The sequence below is a fragment of the Ochlerotatus camptorhynchus genome, unplaced genomic scaffold (genome assembly GCF_037179485.1).
Source record: "Ochlerotatus camptorhynchus isolate MF236.1 unplaced genomic scaffold, CSIRO-AGI_Acam_v1.1 ptg000357l, whole genome shotgun sequence".
Classification (NCBI taxonomy): domain Eukaryota; kingdom Metazoa; phylum Arthropoda; class Insecta; order Diptera; family Culicidae; genus Ochlerotatus; species Ochlerotatus camptorhynchus.
Genome location: NW_027040845.1, coordinates 4,602,672 through 4,623,350, shown reverse-complemented (window position 1 = coordinate 4,623,350; position 20,679 = coordinate 4,602,672). Strand labels below are relative to the sequence as shown.

Here is a 20,679-nt window from a genome sequence, read left to right as displayed (position 1 = left end):
AATTCAAGATGGCGGCTTCCGGTTGGAGAGAAACTTGAAAATTATGTCTAATACCCCTCAATATGGGTATTTTTAGAATTGGGGTGACGTATAGGGTCCGGAAATAGATGTCTGATGCCATTTTGAATTCAAGATGGCGGCTTCCGGTTGGAGAAAAACTTGAAAATTATGTCTAATACCCCTCAATATGGGTATTTTTAGAATTGGGGTGACGTATAGGGTCCGGAAATAGATGTCTGATGCCATTTTGAATTCAAGATGGCGGCTTCCGGTGGGAGAAAAACTGGGAATTATTGCCAAATTACCCACAGTAGGAGTATTTTTGGAATCTTGGTGACGTGTAGGGTTCGGAAATCGATGTCTGAGGCCATTTTGAATTCAAGATGGCGGCTTCCGGTTGGAGAGAAACTTGAAAATTATGTCTAATACCCCTCAATATGGGTATTTTTAGAATTGGGGTGACGTATAGGGTCCGGAAATAGATGTCTGACGCCATTTTGAATTCAAGATGGCGGCTTCCGGTGGGAGAAAAACTGGGAATTATTGCCAAATTACCCGCAGTAGGAGTATTTTTGGAATCTTGGTGACGTGTAGGCTTCGGAAATCGATGTCTGAGGCCATTTTGAATTCAAGATGGCGGCTTCCGGTTGGAGAAAAACTTGAAAATTATGTCTAATACCCCTCAATATGGGTATTTTTAGAATTGGGGTAACGTATAGGGTCCGGAAATAGATGTCTGACGCCATTTTGAATTCAAGATGGCGGCTTCCGGTGGGAGAAAAACTGGGAATTATTGCCAAATTACCCACAGTAGGAGTATTTTTGGAATCTTGGTGACGTGTAGGGTTCGGAAATCGATGTCTGAGGCCATTTTGAATTCAAAATGGCGGCTTCCGGTGGGAGAAAAACTGGGAATTATTGCCAAATTACCCACAGTAGGATTATTTTTGGAATCTTGGTACGTGTAGGGTTCGGAAATCGATGTCTGACGCCATTTTGAATTCAAGATGGCGGCTTCCGGTGGGAGAAAAACTGGGAATTATTGCCAAATTACCCACAGTATGAGTATTTTTGGAATCTTGGTGACGTGTAGGGTTCGGAAATCGATGTCTGAGGCCATTTTGAATTCAAGATGGTGGCTTCCGGTTGGAGAAAAACTTGAAAATTATGTCTAATACCCCTCAATATGGGTATTTTTAGAATTGGGGTGGCATATAGGGTCCGGAAATAGATGTCTGACGCCATTTTGAATTCAAGATGGCGGCTTCCGGTGGGAGAAAAACTGGGAATTATTGCCAAATTACCCACAGTAGGAGTATTTTTGGAATCGGGGTGACGTGTAGGGACCGGAAATCGATGTCTAACACTTTTTTGAAATCCTATATGGCGGCTTCCGGTTAGAGAAAAACTGGGCAATACTGCGAAATTACCCACAATATGGGTATTTTTGGAATCGGGGTGACGTTTAGGGACTGGAAATCGATGTCTAACGCTTTTTTGAAATCCAATATGGTGGCTTCCGGTTAGAGAAAAACTGGGCAATACTGCAAAATTACCCACAATATGGGTATTTTTGAAATCTTGGTGATGTGTAGGGACCAAAAAACCATGTCTGACGCCTTTTTGAAATTAAAGATGGCGGCTTCCGGTTAGAGAAAAACTTGGAAATACTACCAAATTACCCACAATATGGGTATTTTTGGAATCAGAATGACGTGTAGGGACCGGAAATCGATGTCTAAAGCCATTTTGAATTTAAGATGGTGGCTTCCGGTTAGAGAAAAACTTAGAAATTTTCTCAAATATTGCACCATATGGGTATTTTTGGAGTTGGGGTTACGTGTAAGGGCCGGAAATCGATGTCTGCGGCCATTGTGAAATTAAACATGGCGGATTCCGGTTGGAGAAAAACTTGAAAATTAAGTCAAATTCGTTTCAATGTGTGTATTTTTGGAATCTTAGTGAAGTGTAAGGACTGGAAACCCATGTCTGATACCATTTTGAATTCCATATGCCAGCTTTCGGTTAGAGAAAAGCTGGGAACTACTGCCAAATTATCCACATTATGGGTATTTTTGGAGTCTTGATGACGTGTAGGGACCGAACATCGATGTCTGGCGTTTTGAAATTCAAGATGGCTGCTTACGGCAAGAGAAAAACTTGTAAATTCTCTCAAAAACCACACAATATTTGTATTTTTAGAGTCGGATTGACGTGTAAGGACCTAAAATCGATGTCTGCGGCTATTTTAAAATTAAAGATGGCGGCTTCCAGTTAGATAAAAAATTGGAAATTTTGTCAAATACCCCTTATCTAGGGGTATTTTTGGAATCGGGGTGACGACCAGAAATCCATGCCTGGCGCCATTTTGATATCCAAGATAACGGCTTCCGTTTAAATAAAACTGGGATATTGTCAAATACACCACATTATGAGTATTTTAGGAATCTTGGTGACGTGTAGGAACCGTAAACTAATGCCTTTTTACCCTTCTTACAAAGAAGGGTATAGATATCACTTGAAAAACCGACTATCGATCCGAGGCTCGGAGGGCCGAGTGTCATATACCATTCGACTCAGCTCGACGAGATCGGAGCATGTCTGTGTACGTGTGTATGTGTGTATGTGTGTGTGTATGTGTGTGTGTATGTAACGAAATGAATGCGCTCACGTTTCTCAGCAACCGCTCAACCGATTTGGACAACTCGGCGCCAAATGATAGGTCTTGGGGTCCCATTGAACGCTATTGAACGGTTTTGGAATCGGTGAACCGGTTCCGGAGATATGGCCGGAATAAGATCCGGTGAATATGGGCCTTCACGCTGGATTTAACGGAAAACGTATCAAAACCATCATGCGACACATCAAATTACTACAGAATTCAAAAATAAGATCAATGCAAGTCGTGTTAAGTGTTCCAGACCACATTGGACACACTTGGACATGTTTCGGGTACCCCGGGGGAGTTGCTTGGATATGAATTGAATTAAAACCCATTAAATCACATTAAAATACGATGATAAGGTGATTGGTAGCCTCACCAAATAGACTACACCCGGATATATTCCGGGTACCCCCAGGCAGTGGCGTAGCGTCACTGGATGACACGGGGTGGGGGGCTTGGTCACTGATAATGACAATAAAATAAATAAACTTGAATAAGTAAGAAGGGTCTGATCACACCATAGGTGGATAAATTCGGGTTTTTATATTCAAGATGGTGGCTTCCAGTTACAGGAAAATTGAAAAATACTATGAAATACCCCTCAATATGGGTATTTTTGCAATCGTGGTGATGTGTAGAGGCCGTAAATGCATGGCTGACGACATTTTGAATTCAATATGGTGGCTTTCCGTTAGCAAAAAACTTGGAAATTCTGTCCAATATGGGTATTTTTGGAATTGGAGTGACGTGTATGGACGGAAAACCCGCCTGTATTTTTCTATTTTTCTGTAACCGGAAGCCACCATATTGAATTTCAAAATAGCATCAGACATGGATTTCTGGACCCTACATGTCACCCGATTCCAAAAATATTCATATTGTGGTGTATTTGACAGTGTTTCCAAGTTTGTCTTCTATCGGAAGCCACCAGATTGAATTCAAAATGGCCTCAGACATCGATTTATGGTCGATACACATCACGCCAATTCTTAAAATACCCATATTGAGGGGTATTTGACAGAATTTTCAAGTTTTTCTCCAACTGGAAACCACCATCTTGAATTTCAAAATGGCCCCAGCCATCTTTTTCCGAACCCTACAAGTCACCAAGATTCCAAAAATACTATACTGTGTGAATTAAAGATAGCCTCAGACATCGATTTCTGGTCCCTACATGTCACCTCAATTCTAAAAATACCCATATTGAGGGGTATTTGACAAAATTTCCAAGTTTTTTCTCTAACCGGAAGCCGCCATATTGAATTTGAAAATGGCCTCAGACATCGATTTCCTGTCCCTACACGTCATCCCGACTGCAAAAATACCAGTTTTGTGGGGTATTGGCAGAATTTCCCATTCAAAGTGTTTTTTATGTTACTACATACGCGAAGTTAACGATTTTCAGGGTTGGTTGGATATGCTAACATGAAGCTTTAGTGTGATGATTTATTAGCTAGAGAATGATCTTTAGAAGAGGGTAGGTGGATAGTTCCGTTAGAGTACGGCAGTATGAAAATTGAATAGAAGTTGAAAATGAGCGAAGGGCCATTAAAGCTTCATGTTAGCATTTCCAACCAACTCTGAAAATCGTTAACTTCGCGTATGAAGTAACATAAAAAACACTTTGAATGTAACAACTCAAGGCGGGAGTAGCCGTCAACAATGCTGATGATGGTACAGCACTCAACAAGCACCCTACTACTTTCTCTCTGAGATGATCACGTTGGTCATGACGAGAGGAGCAACACAATAGTTGGGTAAAGAAGAACTGCATTATAACACACCATTGACTGGAAATGCTCTCGCCACGTGGGGCTTTAGGTAGTGATGAAAACGTCGCTAGAACTATTCCACAGCCGCAGTCAGTTTATGAGCAACAAGGAGGACGCACATTTTTGCCTGTGGACTTGGAGACATACTTCAAGTCCCCGCGTACATCGTACGGGTTAGGCAAAAATGTTCGTCTACCTTGAAAAACTGTCGCTTTAATGGCCCTTCGCTCATTTTCAACTTCTATTCAATTTTCATACTGCCGTACTCTAACGGAACTATCCACCTACCCTCTTCTAAAGATCATTCTCTAGCTAATAAATCATCACACTAAAGCTTCATGTTAGCATTTCCAACCAACTCAGAATTTCCCAGTTTTTCTCCAACCGGAAGCCGCCATATTGAATTTCAAAATATCTTCAGACATCGATTTCCGGACCCTACACGTCACCAAGATTCCAAAAATACTCATACTTTGGGTAATTTGGTAGTAATTCCCAGTTTTTATCGCACCGGAAGCCGCCATATTGAATTCCAAATGGCGTCAGACATTGATTTCAGGTCCCTACACGTCACCCCAATTTTGAAAGTACCCATATTGAGAGATATTTGACAGAATTTCCAAGTTTTTTTTTAACCGGAAGCCGCCAGCTTGAATTTCGAAATGGCCTCAGACATCGATTCTGGACCCTACACGTCACCAAGATTCCAAAAATACTCACACTTTGGGTAATTTGGCAGTAATTCCCAGTTTTTCTCGCACCGGAAGCTGCCATATTGAATTCAAAATGGCGTCAGACATCGATTTCCGGTCCCTACACGTCACCCCAATTCCAAAAATACCCATATTAAGGGATATTTGACAGAATTTTCAAGTTTTTCTCCAACCGGAAGCCACCATCTTGAATTTCAAAACGGCCTCAGGCATCGATTTCTGGACCCTACACGTTACCAAGACTCCAAAAATACTCATACTGTGCGTAATTTGGCAGTAATTCCCAATTTTACTACAACCGGAAGCAGCCATATTGAAGTCAAAATAGCGTCAGACATCGATTTCCGGTCCCTATACGTCACCCCAATTCTAAAAATACCCATATTGAGGGGTATTAGACATAATTTTCAAGTTTTTCTATAACCGGAAGCCACCATCTTGAAATTCCGAATGGCCTCAATATCGATTTCTTGTCCCTACACGTCAACCCGACTACAAAAATACCAGTTTTGTGGGGTATTTGGTGAAATTTCTAAGTTTTTCACTAGCCGGAAGCCGCCATCTTGAATTCAAAATAGCGTCAGACATGGGTTTCCGGTCACTACACGTCACCCCAATTCCAAAAATACCCATATTGAGGGATATTTGACAGAATTTTCATGTTTTTCTCCAACCGGAAGCCACCATCTTGAATTTCAAAATGGCCTCAGACATCGATTTCCGAACCCCACACGTCACCAAGATTCCAAAAATACTCATACTGTGGGTAATTTGGCAATAATTCTCAGTTTTTCTCCCACCGGAAGCCGAAATCTTGAATTCAAAATGGCGTCAGACATCTATTTCCGGACCCTATACGTCACCCCAATTCTAAAAATACCCATATTGAGGGGTATTAGACATAATTTTCAAGTTTTTCTATAACCGGAAGCCACCATCTTGAATTTCAAAACGGCCTCAAACATCGATTTCTGGACCCTACACGTTACCAAGACTCCAAAAATACTCATACTGTGGGTAATTTGGCAATAATTCCCAGTTTTTCTCCCACCGGAAGCCGCCATTTTGAATTCAAAATGGCCTCAGACATCGATTTCCGAACCCTACACGTCACCAAGATTCCAAAAATACTCCTACTGTGGGTAATTTGGCAATAATTCCCAGTTTTTCTCCCACCGGAAGCCGCCATCTTGAATTCAAAATGGCGTCAGACATCTATTTCCGGACGCTATACGTCACCCCAATTCTAAAAATACCCATATTGAGGGGTATTAGACATAATTTTCAAGTTTTTCTCCAACCGGAAGCCGCCATCTTGAATTCAAAATGGCCTCAGACATCGATTTCCGAACCCTACACGTCACCAAGATTCCAAAAATACTCCTACTGTGGGTAATTTGGCAATAATTCCCAGTTTTTCTCCCACCGGAAGCCGCCATCTTGAATTCAAAATGGCGTCAGACATCTATTTCCGGACCCTATACGTCACCCCAATTCTAAAAATACCCATATTGAGGGGTATTAGACATAATTTTCAAGTTTTTCTCCAACCGGAAGCCGCCATCTTGAATTCAAAATGGCCTCAGACATCGATTTCCGAACCCTACACGTCACCAAGATTCCAAAAATACTCCTACTGTGGGTAATTTGGCAATAATTCCCAGTTTTTCTCCCACCGGAAGCCGCCATCTTGAATTCAAAATGGCGTCAGACATCTATTTCCGGACCCTATACGTCACCCCAATTCTAAAAATACCCATATTGAGGGGTATTAGACATAATTTTCAAGTTTTTCTCCAACCGGAAGCCGCCATCTTGAATTCAAAATGGCCTCAGACATCGATTTCCGAACCCTACACGTCACCACGATTCCAAAAATACTCCTACTGTGGGTAATTTGGCAATAATTCCCAGTTTTTCTCGCACCGGAAGCCGCCATCTTGAATTCAAAATGGCGTCAGACATCTATTTCCGGACCCTATATGCCACCCCAATTCTAAAAATACCCATATTGAGGGGTATTTGGCAGAATTTCCAAATTTTTCTCAAACCGGAAACCGCCATATTGAATTTTAAAATGGCCTCAGTCATGGGTTTCCGATTCCTACACGTCACTCCTGTTCCAAAAATACCCATATTGAGGAAGCCGAAGAAACAAAAAAAAAATTGATTGAAACAAATTTAGAAGTAATAAATTAGCGAAAACCGCAACCATCGCTTATAGAACTCTAAGGTTTTCCTTCCAGTCGACTGCAGCGGAGGTTACGACTCTTGTCACCTAAAATCGTCACTTCAGTACGACTTTTGTCACCCAAATACGACTGTGAGAATAAGGTGAGAGCTCATCGGGTTCATCCCAAGTGACTCTTCTCACCTCACTCGCCAGCTGGAATCGGGTGACACGAGTGACTCGAGTCGTCTCACCTCATTCGCCACGCAGAATAACCCTGATTAATTGTTTAAGAGATTAATAATCTTATGGCATGATCAAGCAGCTGTTTTGTGAGCAACACTGTATCTTGCAGTGTGACATAGTAGCCATGATTTGTGTGCTCTATTCCAAGCGCCAGTAACACCAATGTTGCCTGCTGAACAGTTGATTGAGCATAATCGTAAGACATTAGTGGCTTGAATTATTGATAACTTTTGATGCTTACATTATATTGAAAAGTGGTTCAGGACAAAGTTGTAGCTGAGAAAATTTTCTACGAGCTCAGTTATCATTTTTTAAAGCAGAGCGATATGGCTAATTGTTAGATGGATATGAACAAAACATTTGGTTTTCCTATAGTAATTTCCATATAAACTTCAAATGGTTTGTGCGAAGTCAGTTTCTTATCAAATGAGTTCAAATTTTGGGAGACTTATCAGGACCCGATTTGGAACCGTTTGAGCACTGTGGAGCGAAAATGTCAAAATTTGCATCAGTCTAATGCTCACTGTCGAATTATCAAATAACATATCATATGACATGAGTGATTTCATTCTAATTCCTCAATTTGGTGTAAATTAAACCATTTCTGATCAGAAATGTTATTACTATGACATCGTTGCTTGCAATTTTCAGAATTCCCACAAGCACAACATCAGCAGCTCTTATTATTAGAAAAACTAAAATACATAATTCGTAACGATCTTCGGCGACAGTGTCGTATGACATTTGAGTTTAATACTGTACTATGATAGCTTGTTTTGCAAGTGTCGGAGGCAAAGGCAGTCGATTGTCACAGAAAATGTGTCGACTACCGTGACCGCTTACAAAACTGCTCACAAACATTGACTTTTATATACATACCATAGAGGGGAGGGGTCTCGAATCAGAATAGAAACATTTCTTGCCTTCATTAACCTCCACATGCAAAGTTTGGTTTCAACATAAGGGCATCTTTAGCGGCGATCCAATTGGTTGGTTTGGTCTAAAATTTTGGAATAGAGCCAGACCGAGCCCTTGCACTGGTGGTCTATATTTTGTTTTAGACTAGTTCTAAAATGTAATTTTTTTTTTAAACCAGTATAATTCTCGATCTATTTTGAACTGAATTTGGATCAAGGCAAGCACTGTTCCAAACTAGTTTGACAGCTGTCGCACTCGAGATTTTGTGTTGTTTTGTTTCGTTGTTGGGGTTTTTTCTGCAAAACAAACCGATTTAGTTCCTCGATTTTCTAAGAAACGTGGGTGGAACAATCGACTGCTGTTGACACTGGTGTAGTTCCAGCTAGAGCTAGAGCGATAGATCGCGCTAGTGGTGCTGCTGTTGCTGCCGGCCCTGTCGTCGCAGCTGCGAAAGGATCACAAGGGAAACATCCGGACGCTTCTGTTCTGCAGGATGTTTTATGTTGTTTTTGAAGGGTATATACACAGACAAACAGACGTAACACTTCATTGTGTATCTTCCTTCACGCATTTAACGGTTGATTTGAATATTATCAGTTCCGCGAACTACTCGCCACAGCGCTGGTGTCGGATCACTTTGACGTTTCTATACATTCTGTAGAACTTGTATGCAATATTGTTGGAAACCTAACGAGCAAGCTTGTTTTCCGCGAGAAGCCCGAGAGATGTCGTTACTGAGGTCCTATGTTTTGAGATACTATGTTTTCAAGAAAAACTTTTACAAAGAGTTACGTCTGTTTGTCTGTGGTATATATATACCGCTTGGGAAACCAACTTTCGATCCGAGGCTCGGAGAGCCGAGTTTTTCATACCAATCGACTCAGCTCAACGCAGGGTGAACAGTGAATTTTCATTTTGAAATTCCCGGTTTTTTCCCGGTTTTAACGGTTCAAGTTTTCAATTTCCCGGTTGTTAATATTCAACAAAAAACGACGTTGAACGTGTTTTAAAAAACGTGCTGAAAAGAATTTACTGAAAGGATAAAAAAGTGATTTAAGAAGAAACTTTTATTCAAAGTTTGTGATTAATAGCAATCTTTGTGATGCAAAATTTGGAAAAAAAATAATTAAAATGTGAGATTTTGAAAATTTTTCAAGATCACATAAAATATGAATAAAATTATCATACCTATGACTCGTGGGGTCATAATTGTCACGCTTTGAGACTTGGGAGCATTTTAAGGGTTATAAAAAGTTACAGAACAATCTGTAGAATCTTGCGGACAAACCCTTGAATTTTAAGTAAAATTTAAAAGTATTCAAAGTGTTGATTTCAAACAAATATAGAGAAGGATTCCCACACAGTTTTCGAAGGAGAAGCTTTGAGCAGAATTCCAGAATTATTCTGACATGAAGTCCTTAGAAGTTGTTAGATGAATTTGGAGGGATTTCTTTGGAGAAGAATGCAAGTTCTAAATTAAATTGAAGGTATTTTTAGAAGATTTCAAAAGGAGTTGTGAAAAACAAAACTTTAAGGAAAAGTCCTACGTGATTCTGAAAAGCTTTGTATGGGGATCGTGAGGAAAATGACCGATGAATTTCAAGAAAAATTCCAAGAGAATTATGATCAGAATTCAACAAGAAACAGAGTTCTAAGAGTGTTCTGGCAATAATTTGCTGAAAATTAGAAAAATCTTCAAAATACTCCAAACGGTTTCTAAATTAAATTTCGAAAGATTTCTGCTGTTTTGAATAGAGTTAAAATATTTTTTTGAAAAGCGACGAAAGCTCTGATGCTTTTCAGATCGATTATGAAAGTGTATTGAATATACAAGTATATTATTTTGCACGCATCACACATAAATAGTAACGTCATCTTTCAAACCGACATGTATCTGTAAATTATTATTTTTCCTGGTTTTTTCTTTACAATTCCCGGTTTTTCCTGGTGAAAAAAATTCCCAGCATTTTCCTGGTTTCTTCCCTGGTTCACTTGCCACCGTGGATTATGAAAAACTACCGAATTTAAATCAACAAACAACATGTGAAAAGGTCATACAAGCTTTTTGTAAACAAGCTTTCCTATGCCCTTTTCTCGCCACCCATATGACACCAACGCAAACCATCAACAATAGCGGGAAGGGGAAGCTTTTCCTTTCCGATGATGTTGTTGTTTTGCGTGGGCGACCCTCGGTTGGCGAGAAAAGGGCCTACAAAGGTTTGTTCACAAATAGCTTGGGTGCCCTTTTGACATGTTGCTCTTGAAATGGGGTAATGCATCTGTAATTGGCGTTGACGGCACCGTCGAAAAATTTGCTCTTCCACCAAATATAGACAGTTTTTTATGGGAATTTTCGGTGGAGTGAAAGGATAGTACAAAGTCCGCCATGTTTCACGCACAGTCTGACGTTTGCTTATGGATTTTCTCATAGGAGTAAAGAGTTACAGAGTCGCCGTCAACGCCAATAATCATCGTCGCAGATAATCATATAAATTTCTTCGGCAGAACTGCTCTACAATACGTCTACTTTGCAGAAAAAAAATGTGATATGGGATTATCATTAACTCGTTGATGACTTAGAACTCCAAAATTTCATGAATTTATGAATTCACAGAGTTGGTTGAAAATGCTATACCAATATCAACATGAAGCTTTAGTGTGATAATTTATTAACTAGAGAAACTTCTGAAGAGAGGATAGGTTGATAGTTCCGCTAGAGTACTCTCCAAAAAATATGCACGTCCGATCTACGTGAAAACATAGGTAGCTTTCGTCCATACTACTTTTCACGTAACATTTACGTTACGTTACGTAGTCAAAAAATATTCCCATTTAGTGGTCAACTTGAACAGTACCGTAAATTTTACGTGATTTCCACTTAAGGGGGTATTCCCGATCTTTTTTTTCAAAAAATCAAATTTTTTTTTTTCACGTTTTTTTGTACTTTAGACTATATACTTTCATCCCCCCAAGCCGTTTTCCGATCAGCGAATTCGGTGTCCAGGCATAGCTGACTAATGGTAAGAACCCCCAAATGGTTTTAACTAAAGTCAAAACTTTAAACGCGTTTTTCTCGAAACCACATTTTTTTTATCGGGCGAAGATTTTTCTCAGAAACTATAAGAGATATTGACTTGAATCTTTGCGCATTTTGTTCCTTATTAAATTCTTTGGAGCTTCTCCCACTTTCAGCCAAAAATATTAACATTTAACATTGTTTGAAGCACCTTAAAGCTGCAAAAAAGCGGGCTAAAAATCGCCTGTTTTTTCATATGGCCGCCATTTTGTTAATTTGCAAGATTTTTTGCTGCCAACGGGAGAAGCTCCAGAGAATCTTATGCAGATTATAATTTCATCACGAAATCTGTTTCAGATGAAGCCGTTCCAGAGAAAAGTCTTCGCCCGTCCAGGCGTTTGCGGCGAACAGGGGTCTGTTTGCCGCCATTTTGTGACGTCAATAATGTCTTTTTTTATGTCGAAAAAAAATTATTTGTAAACTTTAATGTTCAATAAACAAGAATCCCAAAGAGTTAGGCGCATTACTATTCATTTTCCTTGAAAAAAAATTAATTGAAAAACAGGCCGAAAAAAGGCAAAAGATTGGGAATACCCCCTTAACTTGGAATATATTTTCACGCAATGTTTACGTGATTTTGAAATGATATTTACGGAAAAAAATATGTTTATATCACGTTTACGTTCCGTGATTTTGACTAATATTGAAATGGATTTTCACGTAATGTTTACGTGATCTTGGAGCAACGTTTACAGGATCTAAAAAATAGCAAGAAAATAATAGGGGAAAAGTTGGCTTCGGCAATACCTTAACCTATTATCGTCAGGGGGTAGGTAAACAAAGTCCTAGAGCAGTCAAATTTGGCCAATAGTTGCTCTGAAACACAATACATCCACATGCCAAAATTGAGCTCTCAAGGACGTCGCCGAAGCCAACTTTTCCCATATTTAAACATTTTTAGATTTTTTTTAATGAAACGTCAAGCATTTCTGAATTGCTCTAAAAAATTAACACTGAACATTTCGTTGCCTCAAATGTCTGATCAGGACCATTCAGATGCAATATCTGTTTGCGCTGTCTTATTCAGAGTTATTATATTGCTTCTAGCCTCTGAAATCTGAATAAATACAATTATTTGTGCGGTTTTTGAATGATGTAAAATAGTAGTGTGAACATTACTTGGTATGTTTTTCAATTTTACTACCATCATGTAAAATGGAATTTGAAGTACACTGGAGTCGCTTTTTACGCGGGTGATATGTCCCGCGTAAAAAAAAACCGCGTAAAAAAAAACCGCGTAAATTCCGGAATCCGCGTAAAAAAAAACCGCGTAAATTCCGAAATCCGCGTAAAAAAAACCGAGTAAAAAAAGACCGTGTAAGAAAAAAACGCGTTAAAAGCGATATACCGCGTAAATTCTGAAATCCGCGTAAAAAAAAACCAAAATCCGCGTAAAAAAAAACCGCGTAAATTCCGGAATCCGCGTAAAAAAAAACCGCGTAAAAAAAAACCGCGTAAAAAAAAACCGTGTAAAAAAAAACCGCGTAAAAAGCGACTCCAGTGTAATCGAAATGGCTACTCCATTTTTCACGTAGGTTGAACGTGTATACTTTGTAGAGTGTACATGCTGATCACATATTTTTTACGTGAAATTCTCGTAGTATCAATCGACATGAAAATCACGTTAATTATATCAAAATTCCACTTGACATTGATCTGCGGCACGTGAAAATGATTGAAGTGGGGTGTTTAGTACCCCGTTCACATTACAGCCTATATCACGTAATATAGGCTGTCTTGCAGTTGCAATGAGCACTCATACATAGGATTTCCAGTGAAAACTAGATGTATGAGTGCTCACTGCAAGACAGCCTATATTACGTGATATAGGCTGTAATGCGAACGGGGTATAAGTATAGTCGCTCTATTCATAGTCTGGCGGATCTCGGGAACCAATTGATCTGTCAAATAGCGGAACCAATCGAGCAAATCACGACCAACAACAGAAAAGAGCAATCAGCTATTGCGAACAAAACATCGGAAACCCTTTTCTCGTGACTCAAGGCTCACCTACGCAAACTAACACCATCTTTGGGTTGGGGAGAGTTTCTCTTATCCGATGATGACGGGAATTTGCATTAGATTGGCGAGGAAAAAATAATTTACGTTTTGTTTATAAAAGTTGATAGTACCTTTTCAATTGTTGGTCTAAAATATGTTGAATTGGTTCCGCTTTTTGATAGATCGAAATTCTATCCGCCAGACTATGTATATAGCGACTATAGGTATAAGGGGTTACGTGATTTTTCACGTAGCATCAACGTGAAGATTTTTTGAAGTGTACGACATTGTGAAAATTGAATAGGAGTTGGAATTGAGCGAAGGGTCATTAATGCGACAGTAACTAGCCAAACGCACACTCCTCTACCTAACACATACATTAATGGACGTTTGATTAGTACCCTAGCGGAACCTCAACCTATCCTCTTCGGAACTTTCTCTAATTAATAAATTATCATACTAAAGCTACATGTTGATATTAGTATAGCATTTCCAACCAACTCCGAAAATCGTAAACTTCAAGTAACGAAAAAACACTTTGAATTAATTCACATCAAATCAATGAGTTTTCTGCAGTTCTTCAAATCATCCTGGAGTTTGAATCTTGAAGTTCTACAAGGTCAACAAAATATTATACAGGGTGTCCTGCGAATTATAATGTTTAAATTCCCCGTTTTTTCTGGTTTTCCCGGTGATAATACAAAAAAAAGGATCCCGAATTTTAATATTTAGCAAAAACCGGAACTGCTCATTAGCACGTATAAATTTAGAAGTGATTTTCAGTAGCAAAACTACAGGAGACAGTTTTAAAGTTGATAGAAACAACAATCTTTACGATTAGGTTTTCCATAACATACGTTGGTACAGTCATCACACAATTGAGGGTGATCAAATCTCGCGTCACTATTCAAATAGACCAATGTAACATATCTCCCATTTTGAAAAAATCGAAGTTGAAGTTCGACAGATTATTATTTAAATTGTTTAGAAACAATACATTTTGCAATACTATTTATTATGTAGTCAGTGAATAATAACGTTGAAAATTCAGTAGAAACGGTCAAATCACAGTTTTACTGTTGGTTTTACTTTGAATGTTAATGGGGCCTCATAGCCTAGTCAGTAAAGGCACGGTATTACCAAGACGGAGGCGGCGGGTTCGATTCCCGGTCCGGTCGAGGGAATCTTTCGGGTTGGAAATTTTCTCGACTTCCCTGGGCATAGAGTATCATTGTGCTTGCCACACAATATACAAATTCATGCGTTGGTAATTGGCATCGAAAGCTCTCAATTAATAACTGTGGAAGTGCATTTAGAACACTAAGTTGAGAGCACGCAATAAGCTAATATGCGCTAAGCAATAAGCTTAAAATGCGAATAAGAAGAAGAAGTTTACTTTGAATGTCATGCTACACGAAATGAAAATCAATTATTTTATTCATGCGTTTCACCTGTACATTTTTGTCAAAACATCAGCCTTATACATTCCATAAGACAAACCACATAGGTCCTATAAGAATGCATAAAAGCTATGTGTGACCGCTTATACATTTCATTTGATACATGATCTTCATTAACCTTTTGCAAGGCGTCTGCTTAGCTTATTAGTTGACTTATACATTTTATGAATAATCAGCAATAAAAATTTGCCAAAAGGTATAAGGAGATTTCTATCCGTGTACAATATAGAAAGAAAAAAAAAACACATAGGATGTTTTGACTAGTCAAGGACGTTTTGAAAAGTGACGCGAGAAATAAAAATTATGAATCAATCAGTCCCGCGTGTAAGCCAACTCAATTAATATTTTCGTAATGTTTAGATTCCCGGTAAACAACCTAGACAGTCCAAAGGGTTCTCCTTGCTGCGGGAAGGATCGACGAAAGGGTAAAATTTGAAAAAAAAAAAAATATGGCCAATAAATGAAATGCTTGCCGATTGTTATTTAGCCGAAACATTATTTTTTATTTCCACATAGGTTATATGTGTTGTTTCAACGATAATCATTTCCGGCGCGGTTGATCGTCGTGGAAAAAACTACAACCAGGTGAGGCGCGAGTAACCAATCAGAGTGAGAGGTTCTCATTTTTGCTTTTCCTTTTGGAAGAATTTGATGGCAGCCAAGTCCAACTCGTGCTTATTTTTTTTTTGTATCACCAAGAAACTTTGTCCACATTCAAAACCAAAACGGTACGGTTTTCCCCAAGAAACAAAAAATCACTAAACGGTTAAATAGTATATATGGTACAATAGATATAAGGCTCAATTGCCATTCATTACCCCTCGCAACGGTGCCTTGAAGTTGGCGGCAGCCTGCAGCTGAATTTGATAAGCTAACGAGTGGATTTTGAAGCCGTACAAGCTGGAATTGAGAGAGAGAGAGAGAAAGAAGAAACACCCGCGTTAGGGAATGTTGTCGAACCATCATAATAACAACAGAGAAGCGACTTACCGCGGCACGAATTGGTTGGCGGGACGTTTCGGGCGATACTCGGGATGTACCATGAACAACATGTGCGGGAAACCGGTACCGAAGTAGGCACCGTCCGTGTGATGATGTCTCGAGGACTTTGGTGTGTAGACGTCGATGCACTTGGGACAGTAGTTTTTCACCATCGCCTCGCCGGGCACATCGGATAGACCTACGTTTGGGGAGGGGGTGGGAGGAGTTGTGTTGCGACTTAGAACTAGAACTACATTCCGTCATGCGGAAGGGAACATACCTAATGGAAGCATCGGTTGGCTCTCGCAGTACACCCGCGGGCAGTGGCCAAAGTCACCGCTTTGATATTTCTCTATCATTTGAGCTATGCCGCGATTGGTAAGGATGTACCTAGCGTGGATCAAGCCGTACAGCATCTCGGCCGCCTGCTCGATCAGGTCAGACTGGTTCGGGTTTTCGTCTATCTCATCCTCTGATACGGTTATTTTTTAGAATGGTAATCAATTTAAGGGTTACGATTCAGTTCGTTTGTATTGTTGAAGCATTACTCAAGATTAAGGCGGGTGGTAGGTTTCAAAGGTTCTACGCAGAAATTTTAGGGAATGTTCTACTGAAGCCAGCTGTTAGGCAGTCTCGCTCGATACAACAAACCACTAGTAGATGTTCTTAGAAATTTACCTCGCGCTTAAACTTTATCCTTTAAATAGGCGTTGGAAAGCTACACATAGCAACCGAACTGAACGATTGTAAACAGAACTGAACATTTATTGCATTGAGTTCAGTGTTTGCGAATATCACAACCAAAGAAAAAACAAACTTACCGGGTTCTAGATCCAATATCATATCAAGAGCCTGTCTGTAATTCGGCACCTGCTCGTTCAATCCGGTCAAATTGAACTTATCTTGAATGTAGTCCTCATCCACCTAGGAGATAGAAACGAATCAATGCATTAGAAATATATTGGTTTTTTCCTAGTGGCGTTTTCTTAACCTCAATCTACCAGTGCACCAACTCTCAAAACATAAAAAAATTTCAAAAAATTGCTTGCAATGTGTAGATATCGAGTAAACTAGAAGATTAAATCAAGCTGAACATTGCATTAGGTCCTAAGTAACATTGATTTCTTCGTCGATTTTCTCTTTCGTTAATTACTTGAGCACATAATCGTTTCTTGTTGTGTTTGTCGTATTAAATACTAGATAAAAGCTTCTTTTATCGATCTGTGAGCTGAAAATAGCTGGGAATGTCTTAACATGGCCGTGGGGGTACAAAGAGAAAGTCAGGGGAAACATGTCAGAAGGGTCTAACTCGAAACGTAACAATGACTTGGATCGTCGGTTTCTTACTAATGACAACACACCCACTCAAACTAACTAATTCGTCTGACAGAGAAATATTTGTTCTATGAGCTGGTGTAGTCAGATTCTGTGGGTGTGTGGTCATTCAAGAGAAATCGACGTTCAAAGTCATTGTTTACGTTTCGAGTTATACCCTTCTGACATGTTTCCCCTGAAGTCGACGAAGAGAATCTGCTAATGTTACTTAGGACCTAATGCAATGTTCAGTTTGAAATGTATTTTTCAACCGCTCGAATCGGAATATGGATATGGCATTAAATCTGGTTGGTGCTCACGTAAAAAGTGAGGTTACAGGACGCCACTGGTTTTTCCTATAGATACAATAGGTTCCATAGATAATCGGAGGCACACAAAGTTGTTTTGGCAACCATGAAAAATAAATTATCTTCTGGCATCCGTGAACAGGCATGGAAAATCATTTACATTCATTTCGTGCATTCATTTACATTCATTTGCCTCTAACTGTTTTTCATCAACAGAATGCCTAAAAATGATGTATGAAGCTTTTGTAGGTTTCATTATTAGATACAGATTTTAAATGTTCTCAATAGTTTTAGCTATTGACAAAACCTACAGCAGCTTAATATTTTACTTTGGGGAATTCTGTTGATGAAAAAAGTTAGAGGCAAATGAATGTAAATGAATGCACGAAAGAATGTAAATGATTTTCCATGCCTGTCCGTGAATAATGTTCAGACTAGCGAGGGTCTAGTATAAGAGAGGAGCGAATTAAAAAAAACTGCTTAGCAACCTATGCCTAGGCTATTTCTAGCAACACTGCCTACCCTAATAAAAATAACCATAAACGAACGATAGCCCAAATCATTGAACTATTCCACAAATGGTTTGGATGATACCCAGAACACGTCGTTAAGCAAATTAACCATACAATTTTTATTAGGGTATGCAATCAAGATAGGCGCTGCTCGATTGGCTCTGGCTTTGACAGATAGTTTGGCTCAAAGTCAGCCAGTTCGCCCCTCTCTTATACTAAACCCTTTCTAGTTCAGACCATCATAGAGCTTAAGGTACATTTAGACACTATCTGATTTGTTGGTCTGATTCGAGCGTTCACAGTTTTTCGACATGATGATTAGATTTGACGTTTGATTTGTCGAACGTAATAGGTTTGTGGTTAATTTTCATTCGACTCATTCAGCAAAATAGCCGCAAGTGAAATGAAAATATTGATATTTTTCTTCTAAAATTTCAAGGATTTGATTTGTGTTTTGATGACATCCAGCAGCAAGGTAAACCGATTTCACTATTCAAAGTGTATAATTTGCCAGACAGCAGGTCTGAGAGCCTTCTAAGAATTTGTTAGAGCTTCAGAGAGATTTGGAGATCTACTGAGAAATTTGTTGAGCTTCAGGGTAGTTCGTAGATCTTGAGAACAGAACAACAAAACTTCGGAAAATTTTACAGATTTATTTTAAAAATTTGCAGATTTTCAGAAAAAAAACACAAATAAATTAAATATGTTCAGATCAATTTGTTAAACTATAAGGGAAATTTTGGTATATATTCAGGACTTCGAGACCATCAGAAAAGTCCAAGAATCTACAGTGAAATGTAAAGAATTTTACAGAATATTCTACTGAAAAATTATTGCACATCAGAAAAGTTCCTAGATTTTTAGATCAAAGCTACAGAACTTTGGGAAAATCACAAGAATGGTCATAGATTCTCAGATAAATTTTTAGATCTTCAAGAAAAAGTGCAGCTTTTCTGATGCATTTTTAAAATGTCGGAACATTTAATGTATCTTCAGTGAAACTTGCAGAACTTCAGGGAAGTTCAGCGGTTTAAAAAAAAATATTTATACGATTTCAGGGAAATTTGTAGTTCTTGAGAGAAACATTTAAAACTTCAAGGAAACTCAACTATTTTCAGATAAATTTTGAGAACTTTAGGTAATTTAGAAGATCTGCAGGGACATTTTCAGATGTTCAGGGTAGCCCGAGAGCCTACAGAGGAATTTACAAAACTTCAGACAAGTTTTTAGATCTACTGAAAAATTTATTGAGCCTCAAGGTAATTCGTAGATCTTGAGAATAAAACTACAGGGCTTCAGACAACTTTACAGAGGTTTAAATATATTGAGAAAATTTGCAGATCTTCAGAGACATTCAGTTATTCAGTGTTTTAGAAAAGTAGTTCAATTCCAAAAACAAATCTCATCGAAGTACGCAAGTCCAAAATTTTGCAGACCTCCATGGAAGTTGGAAATAGATAGATCTGAAGAACATCAGAAAAGTCCGTAGGTCTTAAGAGGAGTCTGTAGAACTTCAGGAAGTTCGTACATTTTTAGAAAAAATTGCAAAACTTCAGCAAAACTCACAAAATTTCTGGAAAGTGCGGCGATCTTTAGAAGTATTTACACAAAGAAATTCAAATATTTTCAGATAATTTGTAGAGCTTTAAGGAATTTAAAAGACTTTCAGATAAATCTGCAGAACTTTATGGAAGTCCAAGAATCCACAAAGAAATGTACGGAACTTTAGGGAAGATCTACTGAAAAATCTGTAGAATTTTATTGAGGTTCTTGGATTTTAAGTAAAATTTACAGAACTTCTAGGAAGTTCGCTGATCTTTATAGATATTTGCATAACTTCAGAAAAAATAGTAGATCTTCAGAGAACTTCCTTTAATTTTCGGGAAGCTCAAAAATTTCTAGATAATTTTTTATACTTAAGGAAATTGCGTAGATGTTCAGAGATATTTGCAGATATTAATTCAATCATGATACAGGAAAAATTATATAACTTTCGAGAAGTTCGTAGATTATTAGAGATTTAGTGAAAATCAGAGATAATTGTTGATATTTAAGGATATTAAATCTACATGGATTCAGAAACTTTGTAAATTTTTACAGAGAAATTTGCAGATCTTCAAAGATATTTTACCAGAGAACAGAAATAAAACTTCAGAGACGTCCGAAAGTCTTCAGAGAAATATGCAGAATTTAGATATTAACAGAAATTTCCAAACCTCAAGGAATCATGTAGATCTATAGAGAATTTTTCCAACTAGCTTGTCGAAAGTTAGTATCGACATCCTGGTGAAGTTAAGAAATCCTTTTTCGTCTTAATATCGCAGTTTTTGAAGGACAAGATGAGCCAGATCCCTGCTGGTGTTCCCTTTGAGCAACCATTTCCTACTCCACAAAGTTCACCCTCTCGTCCTCATTTTATTTAAAATAATAAAAGCAAATACGCCTGCCAAGAGCAATTTTCCGGAAATTCATCATGGAAGCATTTACTTTTGATTCCGGATACAATTTTGTTTTGAAATCTAAATTGACAATTCTTCCGATAT

At 38.5% G+C, this 20,679-nt stretch overlaps 1 protein-coding gene across 3 annotated transcripts in view; it reads right to left on the bottom strand.

The window, feature by feature from the left end:
- CkIIbeta (casein kinase II subunit beta) overlaps positions 1-20,679 on the bottom strand; it is a 46,169-nt gene that overhangs the window by 10,653 nt on the left and 14,837 nt on the right. For 2 of the 3 annotated variants that reach the window (XM_065231571.1, XM_065231569.1), the window contains exons 3-6: positions 16,824-16,926; positions 16,283-16,474; positions 16,012-16,201; positions 15,840-15,921 (exon numbers count right to left, since the gene is read on the bottom strand). In XM_065231571.1, the coding sequence (XP_065087643.1) occupies positions 15,840-15,921; positions 16,012-16,201; positions 16,283-16,474; positions 16,824-16,926 (567 nt within the window). The remainder of the gene's footprint in view (positions 1-15,839; positions 15,922-16,011; positions 16,202-16,282; positions 16,475-16,823; positions 16,927-20,679) is intronic. The other variant, XM_065231570.1, reaches the window with a different exon arrangement.